Raw genomic sequence first — 12,647 nt, 5'->3', positions numbered from 1 at the left:
GTGACCGGATACAGGAGGGAAAGGGAAACAAAAAACGTCATTGGTAGACGGAGAGGAGGCGAGAGGGGGTATACCCTATGCAGGGCGCAGGGTAACAGGACTCATCACTATACAGGGCGCAGGGTAACCAGGGCTCATCACTATACAGGGCGCAGGGTAACCAGGGCTCATCACTATACAGGGCGCAGGGTACCCAGGACTGATCACTATACAGGGCGCAGGGTACCCAGGACTCCTCACTATACAGGGTGCAGGGTAACCAGGACTCCTCACTATACAGGGCGCAGGGTACCCAGGACTCCTCACTATACAGGGCGCAGGGTAACCAGGACTCCTCACTATACAGGGCGCAGGGTACCCAGGACTCATCACTATACATGGTCCCGGGTAACCAGGGCTCATCACTATACAGGGCGCATGTATCTTAGGACCCAACTTGCACCCAGGGCAATTTAGGTCAGCCATTGCACATGCAAAGAACGCAGAGGGAAAAATAAAACATAGTGAAAACACATTGTTTTTTGCTGTGGTTTATCTTTAGTGAAAATGCTTGCATTTCTACAGATAAAATTGGGTTTATTAAAAATGCATGCTTTTTGAAAACACAGCTTTTCTGCAGCTTTTTGTCTGCAACGTGTGGATGAGGACAACCGAAGTCTCATTCGCTTTGCTGCTACTGTAAAACGCAGCCAATGTCCCATGCAGCTTCAAAACGCAGAAAAAAAAAAACGCATCTATTTTTCTCCTATAGATTTAATAAGAGAAGAAAAAAAAAAACACAATGAAAACTACCACCGAAAAAACGTGATGCATTTCTGATGTGTTTTTTCTATGAGTTTCACATTTCGCTCTATTGGGCCTAAGACTAAGGCTCTACTTTGTGAAAAAGTAACATTTTTGGCTGCTGCAGAAACGCTGCGTTTTACAATAGCAGCAAATTGAATGAAATTTTGGTTTATCAGAATAAAACGCAGACATTTTGAAAAACACAACATGCTATTTTTAGCTGCGGTTTCCCTATAGATTCAGGCTGAGGCCTCATGTTGCAGAAACACACCTTTTTTTGTTGCAGTTTTTTTAGCCAAAGCCAGGAGGGATTGTTCAGAAGGTAGAAGTATAAGAACTCTCTATATATTTCTCATTCCTTTTGCAAGCATTCTTGGCTTTGGCTCAAAAACTGCAACAAAATCTACAACAAAAAAAGCTGCGTTCCCACGATTTGGGGCCTCGTCCGTAATAAGGCAAGGAAAAAAAGCAGAGAAAAACGTATGAAATACTCAATGAGAAGAACTGCAGAAACATTTGTATCTGCATTTCTCTACATGGGGCCATAGCCTAAATGGGTTATCAACTACAGGAAAAAAATGTGGGGTCCACTGCTGGGACTCCACCCATTACAAGGCCCGCTTCTGTATTTGTTTGAATAGAGCGACGGTTAGGCTAAGTTCACACTGCTGAACTTTTGCTGCAAAATCCAGTACAAATATTCTGACCCTAATTAATTTCCGTAAAAGGTAGACGCCTCATTTTCTGTTAGCTGAAAAAAAAACTTTGGTCAACCTTCAGGTGGATTCTGCCCAAACTTCGCATTGAAGTGAACGGGAAAAAAAAAACTTTCTGATGTAGGTTTTGCATGGTGGATCCCACTGCAAATTCCCCATGTCAGGCCTGGTTCACATCTTCGTTCAGGCCATTCTGTTCCCCTCTCCACATGAAAAATGCGGAGAAAAAAAAAAAAAAGTTGTGCAGGCAGGTGTGAGTGCATCTGCATGCACTGTGAGGCGGAGACTCTTGGAGCAAGGCCTGCTCTCAAGGAGGGCAGCAAAGAAGCCACCTCTCTCCAGAAAAAAACATCAGGGACAGACTGATATTCTGCAAAAGGTACAGGGAGTGGACTGCTGAGGACTGGGGTAAAGTCATTTTCTCTGATGAATCCCCTTTTCGATTGTTTGGGACATCTGGAAAACAGCTTATTCGGAGAAGACGAGGTGAGCGCTACCACCAGTCTTGTCTCATGCCAACTGTAAAGCATCCTGAAACCATTCATGTGTGGGGTTGCTTCTCAGCCAAGGGAATCGGCTCTCTTACAGTCTTGCCTAAAAACACAGCCATGAATAAAGAATGGTACCAGAATGTCCTCCAAGATCAACTTCTCCCAACCGTCCAAGAGCAGTTTGGCGATCAACAATGCCTTTTCCAGCATGATGGCGCACCTTGCCATAAAGCAAAGGTGATAATTAAATGGCTCAGGGAACAAAATATAGAGATTTTAGGTCCATGGCTTGGAAACTCCCCAGATCTTAATCCCATTGAGAACTTGTGGTCAATCATCAAGAGATGGGTGGACAAACAAAAACCTACAAATTCTGACAAAATGCAAGCATTGATTGTGCAAGAATGGACTGCTATCAGTCAGGATTTGGTCCAGAAGTTGATTGAGAACATGCCAGGGAGAATTGCAGAGGTCCTGAAGATGAAGGGTCAACACTGCAAATATTGACTTGCTGCATTAACTCATTCTAACTGTCAGTATAAGCTTTTGTTACTCATAATATGATTGCAATTGTATTTCTGTATGTGATAAAAATATCTGACAAACACACATAAAAACCAGAGGGCAGCAGATCATGTGAAAATATAATATTTGTGTCATTCTCAAAACTTTTGGCCATGACTGTACACTGGACTGACTCTGTAACAGATATCAGGAGACTATAAACTCTCTACAACCCCGCCCAGTGACCTGTGATTGGCTAGGGAGTACCAAGGCACAAATTTGAACTGCAGAGGAGAGGGGGAGAAATATCAAGGATGCAATATATCACATTACATTTAACATAGAACATATAAGACAAAGGCAAACCAAGACATCCTGCAGGAACAAAGGACAAACACAAAAATATAGCAGCTCACTCCGGGATGCTGCAATTATAACAAACATGCACATGACAATTTTTTTGTTTTGTTTTGTCATCCATGCCTTCTGAGGGGACATACTAAAGAGAAGAAAAGGAGCAAAGGGGGCCACACGGTGGCTCAGTGGTTAGCACTGCAGCCCTGCAGCGCTGGAGTCCTTGTGTCCAAATCCCACCAAGGGCAATAAACCATCTGCAAGGAGTTTGTATGTTCTCCCCGTGTTTGCATGGATTTCCATCCCATCTTCCAAAAAAGACGTACTGATAGGGAAAAATGTACATTGTGGGCTCTATGTGGGGCTCACAATCTACATTTAAAAAAGAAAAGGAGCAAACAAAAAGAAAACAATTCTATCAATCTGTAAAAATATACCGTATTTTACGGACTATAAGGCGCACTGGACTATAAGCCGCATTGCCCATGAGCGCCTTATAGTCCGTCTCGGTTCATATATAAGGCGCACCGGACTATAAGCCGCAGTCCGGTGCGCATTATATGTTATTGAAAGCGCGCGGCAGGCAGACTTTGCCAGTGGCCGCTTAACCCCCCGCGTGCCAGCCGCTTCTATTGGAAGCGCTCGGCAGGCGAGGAGGGGCTCTATCAGCAAAATCATGCTGATAGAGCCCAACTGTAAAAGTTAGATTAAACTACCCCCCCCCCCCCCCCCCGTTTTAAAATAAAAGCCTGAAACAGAATGTGAAACTTACCGAGCGGTGCAGGGTGGGCGGGCATTCAGGCCTCCTCTTCCTCCGATGTTCCGTCCTCCTCCTCCGACGCTCGCTGATAATGGCCTGGGCGCATGCGCATTAGTAGAAGCATTATGATATTGCGCATGCGCCCAGGCCATTAGTTCGCGAGCGCCGGAGGAAGTGGTCAGGACATCGGAGGAAGAGGAGGCCTGAATGCCCGCCCTGCACCGCTCGGTAAGTTTCACGGACTTCTTTTTTCCATTCATTTCTATGGGGAGCGCTCGCATGCCGGCTCCCATAGAAATGAATGGGAAGTGTCTGTCCATTCATTTCTATGGGGAGCGCTCGCATGCCGGCTCCCATAGAAATGAATGGGAAGTGTCCGGCAGCCCTGCTGTAACGCCGGCGTGTACGGCTGTGATACACGCCGGCGTTCCGTAGTGTGAATGCACCCTTATGGTGCCTTTTATGTATGTATGGAAGCGGCACGCAGACTTTGCCGCCGCTTCCATCCATATATAAGGCGCATCGGACTATAAGCCGCACTTACGATTTCTGAGGAAATCGTAGGTTTTTATGTGCGCCTTATAGTCCGGAAAATACGGTATTAAAAAGCGTTCATTAGTCTGTCCTGCTCCTTAGACATCCTAAGAACATGCTGTATTTCGGCTGTCTCCAGCACTCCCATTGTAGTGAATAGGAGCAGAGGCACATTTGTGTCCACTGGGAAATTTGGCCGCTTTTCCCACAGCTTCATTCACACCGTTTTCCGGATTGGTCAGACCTCACCGCTCAGCAGTTTATGTTTTGTGGCTTTACCCCTTTAAATTCCCTGTGTTTCTTAGACATGAAATGAACAGGATCAAAATTTTTATTTTGGATACCTTTGTTACGAGTAGTAACCTTCGTGAATAATGTGTCACGTTGCAGTTTGTCACAGTAAATCTCACGCAACAACATAAAAATTAATGGATTTTTTTGTCCCACGACTTATGTCGCTGTTTAGCCCTAGCCTAAATTGTTGAATGGTGCCAGCAGAACCACCTCAGGATTAATGCTGGGAAGACCAAGGAGATGGTGGTGGACTTTAGCAAACGGAGAAGGGCTCCGATCCCGGTGGAGATCCAAGGGACATGTATTGAAATAGTCAGGACCTATAAGTATCTGGGTGTGCTCCTCAATAATAAACTAGACTGGGCTGATCACCTGAAGGCACTGCACAGAAAGGGCCACAGCAGACTCTACCTGCTCAGGAGGCTGAGGGCCTTCGGAGTCCAGGGGACACTTCTTAGGGCCTTCTTCAACTCTGTGGTTGCTTCAGCCATCTTTTTTGGTGTGGCCTGCTGGGGGAGCAGTATATCAACCAGGGACAGAAATAGACTTGACAGGCTGATCAGAAGGGCCAGCTCTGTCCTGGGGAGCCCCTTGGACCCAGTACAGGTGGTGGGTGACAGAAGGATACTGTCTGTGGTGACCTCCATGCGTGAGAACAAATCCCACCCCATGTATGGGACCCTGATGGCACTTGGCAGCACTGTAAGTGACCGACTGCTTCACCCCAAGTGTGAGAAGGAGCTATCGCAGGTTCTTCCTTCCAACCGCGACCAGGCTGTATAATCTACATCAGACCAAGCGAAGATCACTCCGCACAGAGAACTAATGATTATGAATGTCTTCCTTCTTTCTTCTCTGTTCCTTAGCTGCTATGGACTCCTAGTATATCTTCTCTTCTCAGCATGTGTGCCTACGTCTGTAATATATTACTGCTTATTACATACCTCCCAACCGTCCCGATTTCCGCGGGACAGTCCCGATTTGGGTGACATGTCCCGCGGTCCCGGTTGGAGGGAGGTATGTCCCGATTTCAACTCAGATCTGCGTCCAGAGGACGCAGATCTGAGTTGAACACACATGTCAGCTCCTTGCTTCGCCGCTGCCCGCCTCTCTCCCTGACACATGCGGCTGAAGCTGCTCGCGTGCTCGCTTCGCCGCTGCGTCTCTCTCTCGCTGACACATGCGGCTGAAGTGAGGAGCTGACCTGTGACAGCTCCTCGCTTCGCTGCTGCCGCCGGCTCCTGGCTTGTAGACGCGATGTACACGCCAGGAGCCGGCGGCAGCAGCGAAGCGAGGAGCTGACACAGGTCAGCTCCTCGCTTCAGCCACATGTGTCAGCGAGAGAGAGAGTGAGCGGCGAAGCGAGCACGCGAGCAGCTTCAACCGCGTGTGTCAGGGAGAGAGGCGGGCAGCGGTGAAGCGAGGAGCTGACCTGTGTCAGCTCCTTCCTTCAGCCGCATGTGTCAGCGAGAGAGGCGGCGAGGGAGCGGAGGAGAAGGTAAGTTTAATGTGGAGGTGGAACGTGAATCTGGGGGCAGATGAAGGAGAGGACGGCATGACATTGGGGCAGAGATGGAGAGGACATGAATCTGAGGGCAGAGATGGGGGACATGAATCTGGGGGCAGAGATGGAGGGACATGAATCTGGGGGCAGAGATGGAGGGATAGGAATCTGGGGGCAGAGATGGAGGGACATGAATCTGGGGGCAGAGATGTGGGACATGAATCTGGGGGCAGAGATGTGGGACATGAATCTGGGGGCAGAGATGTGGGGACATGAATCTGGGGGCAGAGATGGAGAGGACATGAATCTGGGGGCAGAGATGGAGGGGGGACATGAATCTGGGGGCAGAGATGGAGGGGGGACATGAATCTGGGGGCAGAGATGGAGGGACATGAAACTGGGGGCAGATGAAGGGTGTATATGAAACTGGGGGAGAGATAGAGGGGGGACATATAATTTACGAGTGACTGTAGGAGGATTATACTGTGTGCGGGCACATGAAAAATTAATGAGTGGGCGGAGTAAACACAAAAGTGGGTGGGGCTAAATTTACGCGCGCCGCACATTTTGTCCCTCTTTCGGTTCTTCAAAAGTTGGGAGGTATGCTTATTATCCTGTATCTGTATTACTATGCTGCTGTAACATGCTGAAATTTCCCCACAGGATTATCTTATTTTATCCACATTTCCTCAACTACCTTGGAGGAAGTTGCACCTAGTATCCAGTAGATGGCACTTGATGACGGTAATGTCCTGTGCCCGGCACATGAGTGACATCAGTTCCCTATGTGAGCGAAGCTTCTGGTGTTGAGCAGTTCCAGGAAACAAGGGGCTAGTTTCATTGCTGGGAACAGGTTGCAGGTTATTGCTGTGTCCTTCATCTCTGTTGCCATGTACAAGGAAGGGAGTAGCTGTCTGTGATATGTATGTAGGGTAAGAATAAGGTTACATAGGTTTATAGAGATTATGTACTGACGTGCCTGCTATAACAGCAAATGTGACCTGTCTATCATTATAGAATACATTTACACCATTGGTTCTGCTTCTCCCCAATGTGCTTATACACACGTCAGCAAAGCATGGACGGACCTTGTGTGGCAGCATACAGAGTCCCCATGGGTCCATGTTCTGTATCTGTAGACACTCCATATTTTATACTAAAAGCATTAATAAAGATTATCTCCAGAGACTTAGATATTGATGATCCATCAGCAGGATAGACCCTTAGTATAAAATTAATGGGGGGTGGAGTATGACACCAAACACCCTGCTGATCAGCTGATTGAACGGGACACGGCATGCAGACAAGTTCTGCAACCTTTGTATTCCCCATACTGGTTTTGCAGCTCAAGCCCATTCACTTGAGTGAGACTGAACTACAAAAGGTTCAGGCGATCAATGGACATAACATCACAGACTGAAGAAGAGGCCACAGCACTTGCTTGAGGCCCTGGTGGCCCCTTTCATTGGGGAGTCAGACCTGCACCAATGTAGAATTGATGATCTGTCCTAAAGACAATTATACTACAATCATAAAAACACTAATTTTAGATAGGAAAAAATAAAAGTCTGCATGTAACCGCTTTTTAAGATTTCTGTTTTTTGGGTCCGCAAACAGACTCAAAGAACAGAAAGCTGAACGTTTGTGTCAGTTAATGTATTGGTTGGCCATCCATCATAGAATACAATATAAAATTGTCACTCTGACCCACAAATCCATCCACAGCGCTGCACCCCCTACACCTTCTCTCTCGTCAATGTCTACCGCCCTTATCGTCCTCTCTGGTCTGCCAATAACCTTAGACTTGCATCCTCTGTTATCTGTACATCCTACTTCTGTCTCTAAGACTTTTCATGAGCTGCACCAGTGCTCTGGAATGCTTTACCCCGGACAATTTGATTAATCTCCACCTACAGCAGTTTCAAAGTTGCCCTGAAATCACATTTGTTTGGTCAGACTTACCACGTGACTTGATCACCGTGTAGTGTGTGGAGGTGTAGAATACTCGAGTATAAGCCTAGTTTTTCAGCACAGTTTTTGTGCTGAAAAAGCCCCCCCCCCTCGGCTTATACTCAATTTTTTTTCTATGACCAGCCACAATAGTATTAGAATCTCCCATAAATTAGTGAAAAGAAAAAAAGAATACTACCCTACTGAATATAGGGTATCTGCAGTCGGGAAGGGGTTAATAGGAGCACTGCAGATCCCCTATATTCAGCCAGGCTGAATTCCAAGTGGGGGAAAAAAAACCTAGTCCTCAGGGAAGGGGCAGACAGACAACCAAAACACCCCTTCCCCTTTCCCAGCAACTACTGCACCCAAAAACTCTGACCATTTTAATTTTTGAAATTTTCCAGTAGCTGCTGCATTTTCCCCCCTCGGCTTATACTCGAGTCAATAAGTTTTCCCAGTTTTTTGTGGTAAAATTAGGGGCCTCGGCTTATATTCGGGTCGCCTTATACTCGAGTATATACGGGTAACTCTTTTTTTTATTCTTCCTACAGTTCTTTGTCACATTGTAATGTCTCATATTGTCTGTTCATGTGTCTTTATTATTGTGAACCTAGTGTAAGGCAAAAGTTTGCTTCAATTCCCCTTTATTTTCTACTGTATTTTGTACTGAACAGGCCCTTACTCCCTTCAGTTTAAGGCTGAGTTCAGACGGAGTATTTTGGATCAGAATTTGACGCGGAGGCCGCCTTAGGTTCCGGTCCAAAATACAGGGCAGCCACGACTGGATGCCGATGCAGTACACTGACATCCAGTCGCGGCACTGCGATCCGGATTAGGCCCAAATGAATGGGCCTAGTCGGGAGTGTCTTCAGGCCAAATCGCGAGGCGAATCCGCTTGAAGAATGAGCACTTCGCTTCTTTTTCCAGGAGCCAGAACAAACGGCTCCTGGAGAAAAGAACTGACCGGCTCCCATTGATTTCATTGAGAGCCGTCTTTTTGGTCAGGATTTTGAGGCGGATACAGCCTCAAAATCCCGACCAAAATACCCTGTGAGTACTCAGCCTAAGGAGTCACCTTTCTGGCCTAAGGAAAACAGGTGATAGAAATTGCTTAGCAGTATGGAGGAAATTTTGTGATGTAAATAATGGAGGAGCTTTCGAGAAAACCTACCATGGGTGGAAATCTTAGTAATACTGGATGTTTCTCCTGGAAACTCGAGTACCTGAGATATCATATGTCATTATTACTTGTTCATGTTTGTATATGAATAACTTAGATATGGCAGATCAGTCACATTGTGTTACTTGTAATCTTTGACCTCTGCATTATGTTACTTTTATGTTATGGGTTAATAATTACCTTGCTTTGTAAATCCTACATGTATTACTTCATAGTTATGCTGGATACATGTTAGTAAGCTGTGTTTTATGTTATACAATTTGCTTTTATGGGGATTTTTTAGTGCAGTTGTCCCAGTGAACCTATGCACTGATCCAGATTGTGCTCAAACATACGGGTGAGATGAATGTGCTGTCTTTCTAAGGCTAAGGCCCCACGGGCCATAATCGCAGCGCTAAAGCGGCGTGAATGCACTGCTGTTCTTTCCACAGCGCTTTCAACAGAAAGTTTGCAGAATTTTCCTCCGCAGACTTTCTGTTACAATTATATCTATGGGAAAGCCGCCGGCGTTTCCGCAGATATAATTGACAAGCTGCGATTTTCAAAACCGCAACGGTTTTGAAAATCGCAGCGTGTCCGCACTGCGTTTTTTTCCCACAAAGTGGGCATGGGATTCACATGAATCCCATCCCCTTTGCTTGCACTGTATAACGCCACGATTTTTCCCACAGCGTTTATGTCCTGTGGGGCCCCGGCCTAAGTGTGGTTACACAGATGTATGAAGCCTTGAAAACCTTCAGGGTAGGTAAGTTCACACAGGGTTTTTATGGTCAGGATTTTGAGGCTGAATTCGCCTCAAAATCCTGATCAAAAAGACGGCTCCCATTGAAATCAACGGGAGCCGGTCAGTTCATTTTTTTCCGGGAGACTTTTGTTCCGGCTCCTGGAAAAAAGAAGCAACATGCTCATTCTTTCAGGCGGATTCGCCTCGCGACATCTGCCTGAAGACACTCCGTCCTCCCGACTAGGCCCATTCATTGGGCCTAATCCGGAGCGGAGTGTGGGACTGGATGCCGGTGCACTGCATTGGCATCAAGTTGCAGCTACCCGTTTTTTGGTCTGGAAACTGAGACGGCCTCCGCCTCAGTTTCCAGACCAAAAAACCCTGTGTGAACCCGGTTCTATTGGGAGGCTTTTTTTTGGAGGCGGATTCCTTATCAAAAAACTCCGTATGAACTCAGCCTAAGGACACATCGATTACATGTATTACTCCCCACCTTCCAAAAGCCATAACCTTTTTATATTTCCATCCACATAGTGAGGGCTTGTTTTTTGTGGACCAAATTGTATTTCCTAAGGGCACCATTTAATATTATATGTGATTTACTGGGAAGCTGGAAAAATTTGGAATATGGTGGGAATTGGAATCGAAAAAGCACAGCCCTGCCATCCTCTTACGGATTTTGTTTTAGATCATTCACAGTGTAGTAAAAATTATATTTTATCTTTAGGTTTGAAAAAAAAAATTCTATACATTGACATATTTTGACTTTTTGATATTTCTGACTTCAGAGCTGTGTGAGGGCACTTTTTTTGTGGGGAGAGATGTCCTTTTTATTGATTCGACTTGGGGAATGCGTGACATTTGGATTATTTTCTATTCTATTTTTTTCTTGGGAGGGAAAGTGTCTAAAAAACCCTGCAATTATTTATTTTCAGCTTTTCCATTCTGAGTAATTTTTATTAGAATGTTTGTTTTTTTTTAATATGAGGAAAGGGGTGAAGTGCAGAGCTCATGGAGTCCACACAAGTGCCGTGGGCCCTGCAAACAGCTATTCATTGGTGGCCCCTACTGATCACTTATTAATAACCTATTCTGAGGATGGGTCAGCAATAAAAAAACTGTACAAGCCCTTTCAACAGTAGTGATCAGTATTGTCACCTTTCACAGCTGTAGCGGTGTCTGCTGTATAACACAGCCAACACCTGCCGTGTATAGTGTATAGCGTTTCTTAGCGCTTGCCCCATAATATTCACATATCCATCACTTAAAAAGGATTCCACCATTAAAATCACATTTTTTTTTCTCGTTCACACGTAGGAATAGTCTTAAGAAAGGCTATTCTTCTCCTACCTTTAGATGTCTTCTCCTCGCCGCCGTTTGGTAGAAATCCCGATTTTTTAGTCTGTATGCAAATGAGTTCTCTCGCAGCACTGGGGGCGGTCCTCAGCACTCAAACAGCACTGGGGGCATCCCTAATGCTGCAAGAGAACTCTCCATCATCTTCTGGACCGCCTCTCTGCGCGTCTTCTTCCAGAGCTGGGTTCAAACTTCTAGGCCTCGGGCAGAGCCGACTGCGCATGCCCGCGGCCACAAGAAAAGTAGCCACTGGCGATTTCTCTCAGCATTTGGGACGCCCCCAGTGCTGCGAGAGAACTCATTTGCATACAGACGAAAACCGGGATTTCTACCAAACGGCAGCACGGAGAAGACATCTAAAGATAGGAGAAGAATAGCCTTTCTTAAGGCTATTCCTATGTGTTATCGAGAAAAAAATGTGATTTTAATGGTTTTCTGACCAGTCTGTGGAAGTCCAACACCCAGACCCTGCACAGATCATTAGCTCAGCTGTTAGTGGATGGGTGCTCCTGTCCAAGTACTGTCCGACGTGACTACCTGAAACCTGCAGGCTTCTTACTGTGGACTAGAAGTCACTTTCTCTACACATGTCAAGGAAAGTCACTTTGATAGACCATAAAAAGATTAAAACGCACCATAATATAATGTACCATAATGCACCCTATGCCCATAACTAACCATTGAAAGAATCTAAAAAAAATTGTGGAAGAGTTCTACTTTATATTTTATCATACCCACATCCTGACTCCTAGTTCCTTTATAAAGTATGGCGCCCTGCAGTTCACATACATTTCAATGATAACGGTGTCATAGGAAGTAACAAAGGTGAATGTTAAAGTCCTCTGCATTCTTCGTCTTTCCCACTAGGTGTTGCAGTGAGCGTAAAAGTAGAGGCCCATAAACCTAGAGAATAAAACCGTATCATTATGACATCTACTGATCCAGAGAGCGACAAGACCCTCGAATCAGATGATCCTCTAGCAAAGTAAGTCAAGCGGGATATAATATTGTGTGTGTAATGGGTACCCTTACTTCATGACTCAGAATGGAAAGTGTAAGGAATGTGTTGGATGTAATATGCTTATCAGTAATGTGTTTTACCTTTGACCATGGAATTATTCACCATGCTTTAAAAGGTTTTTTTATGTGTTAAGTTACAAAAATAAAATATATATAAACTGTTAAGGACTATACACTGTAAGGTATATGCACTGGCCTTTATATCTGCACTATTGTTAAAGGGATCCTATCATTAAAATGCTATTTTTTCTGACTAACACATAGGAATAGCCTTAAGAAAGACTATTCTCCTACCTTTAGATGTCTTCTCCGCACCGCCGTTCGTTAGAAATCCTGGTTTTCATCGTTTTGCAAATGAGTTCTCTCAGTCTCCAGCGCTTGAACAGCACTGAGGGAGTCCCCAATGCTGCGAGAGAAATCTCCAGCGACACCTCCATTTTCGTCTGGAACGGCCTCTCTCCGTGTCTTCCG

The 12,647-nt window shown here is 45.5% G+C and overlaps 1 protein-coding gene across 3 annotated transcripts in view; it reads left to right on the top strand.

The window, feature by feature from the left end:
- The first annotated feature begins 6,734 nt into the window (after nt 1–6,734).
- GANC (glucosidase alpha, neutral C) overlaps nt 6,735–12,647 on the top strand; it is a 36,908-nt gene continuing 30,995 nt past the window's right edge. The window contains exons 1-2 of one of the 3 annotated variants that reach the window (XM_075283018.1): nt 6,735–6,803; nt 12,024–12,141. In XM_075283018.1, the coding sequence (XP_075139119.1) occupies nt 12,083–12,141 (59 nt within the window). In that variant the 5' untranslated portion in view covers nt 6,735–6,803; nt 12,024–12,082. Of the gene's footprint in view, nt 6,876–12,023; nt 12,142–12,647 lie in introns of all 3 variants that reach the window. The other 2 variants (XM_075283019.1, XM_075283017.1) reach the window with 2 other exon arrangements.

The sequence above is a fragment of the Leptodactylus fuscus genome, chromosome 7, assembly GCF_031893055.1.
Source record: "Leptodactylus fuscus isolate aLepFus1 chromosome 7, aLepFus1.hap2, whole genome shotgun sequence".
Taxonomy (NCBI): Eukaryota; Metazoa; Chordata; class Amphibia; order Anura; family Leptodactylidae; genus Leptodactylus; species Leptodactylus fuscus.
The sequence above is the reverse complement of the archived record's forward strand: the minus strand, read 5'-3'. Positions and strand labels throughout refer to the sequence as shown.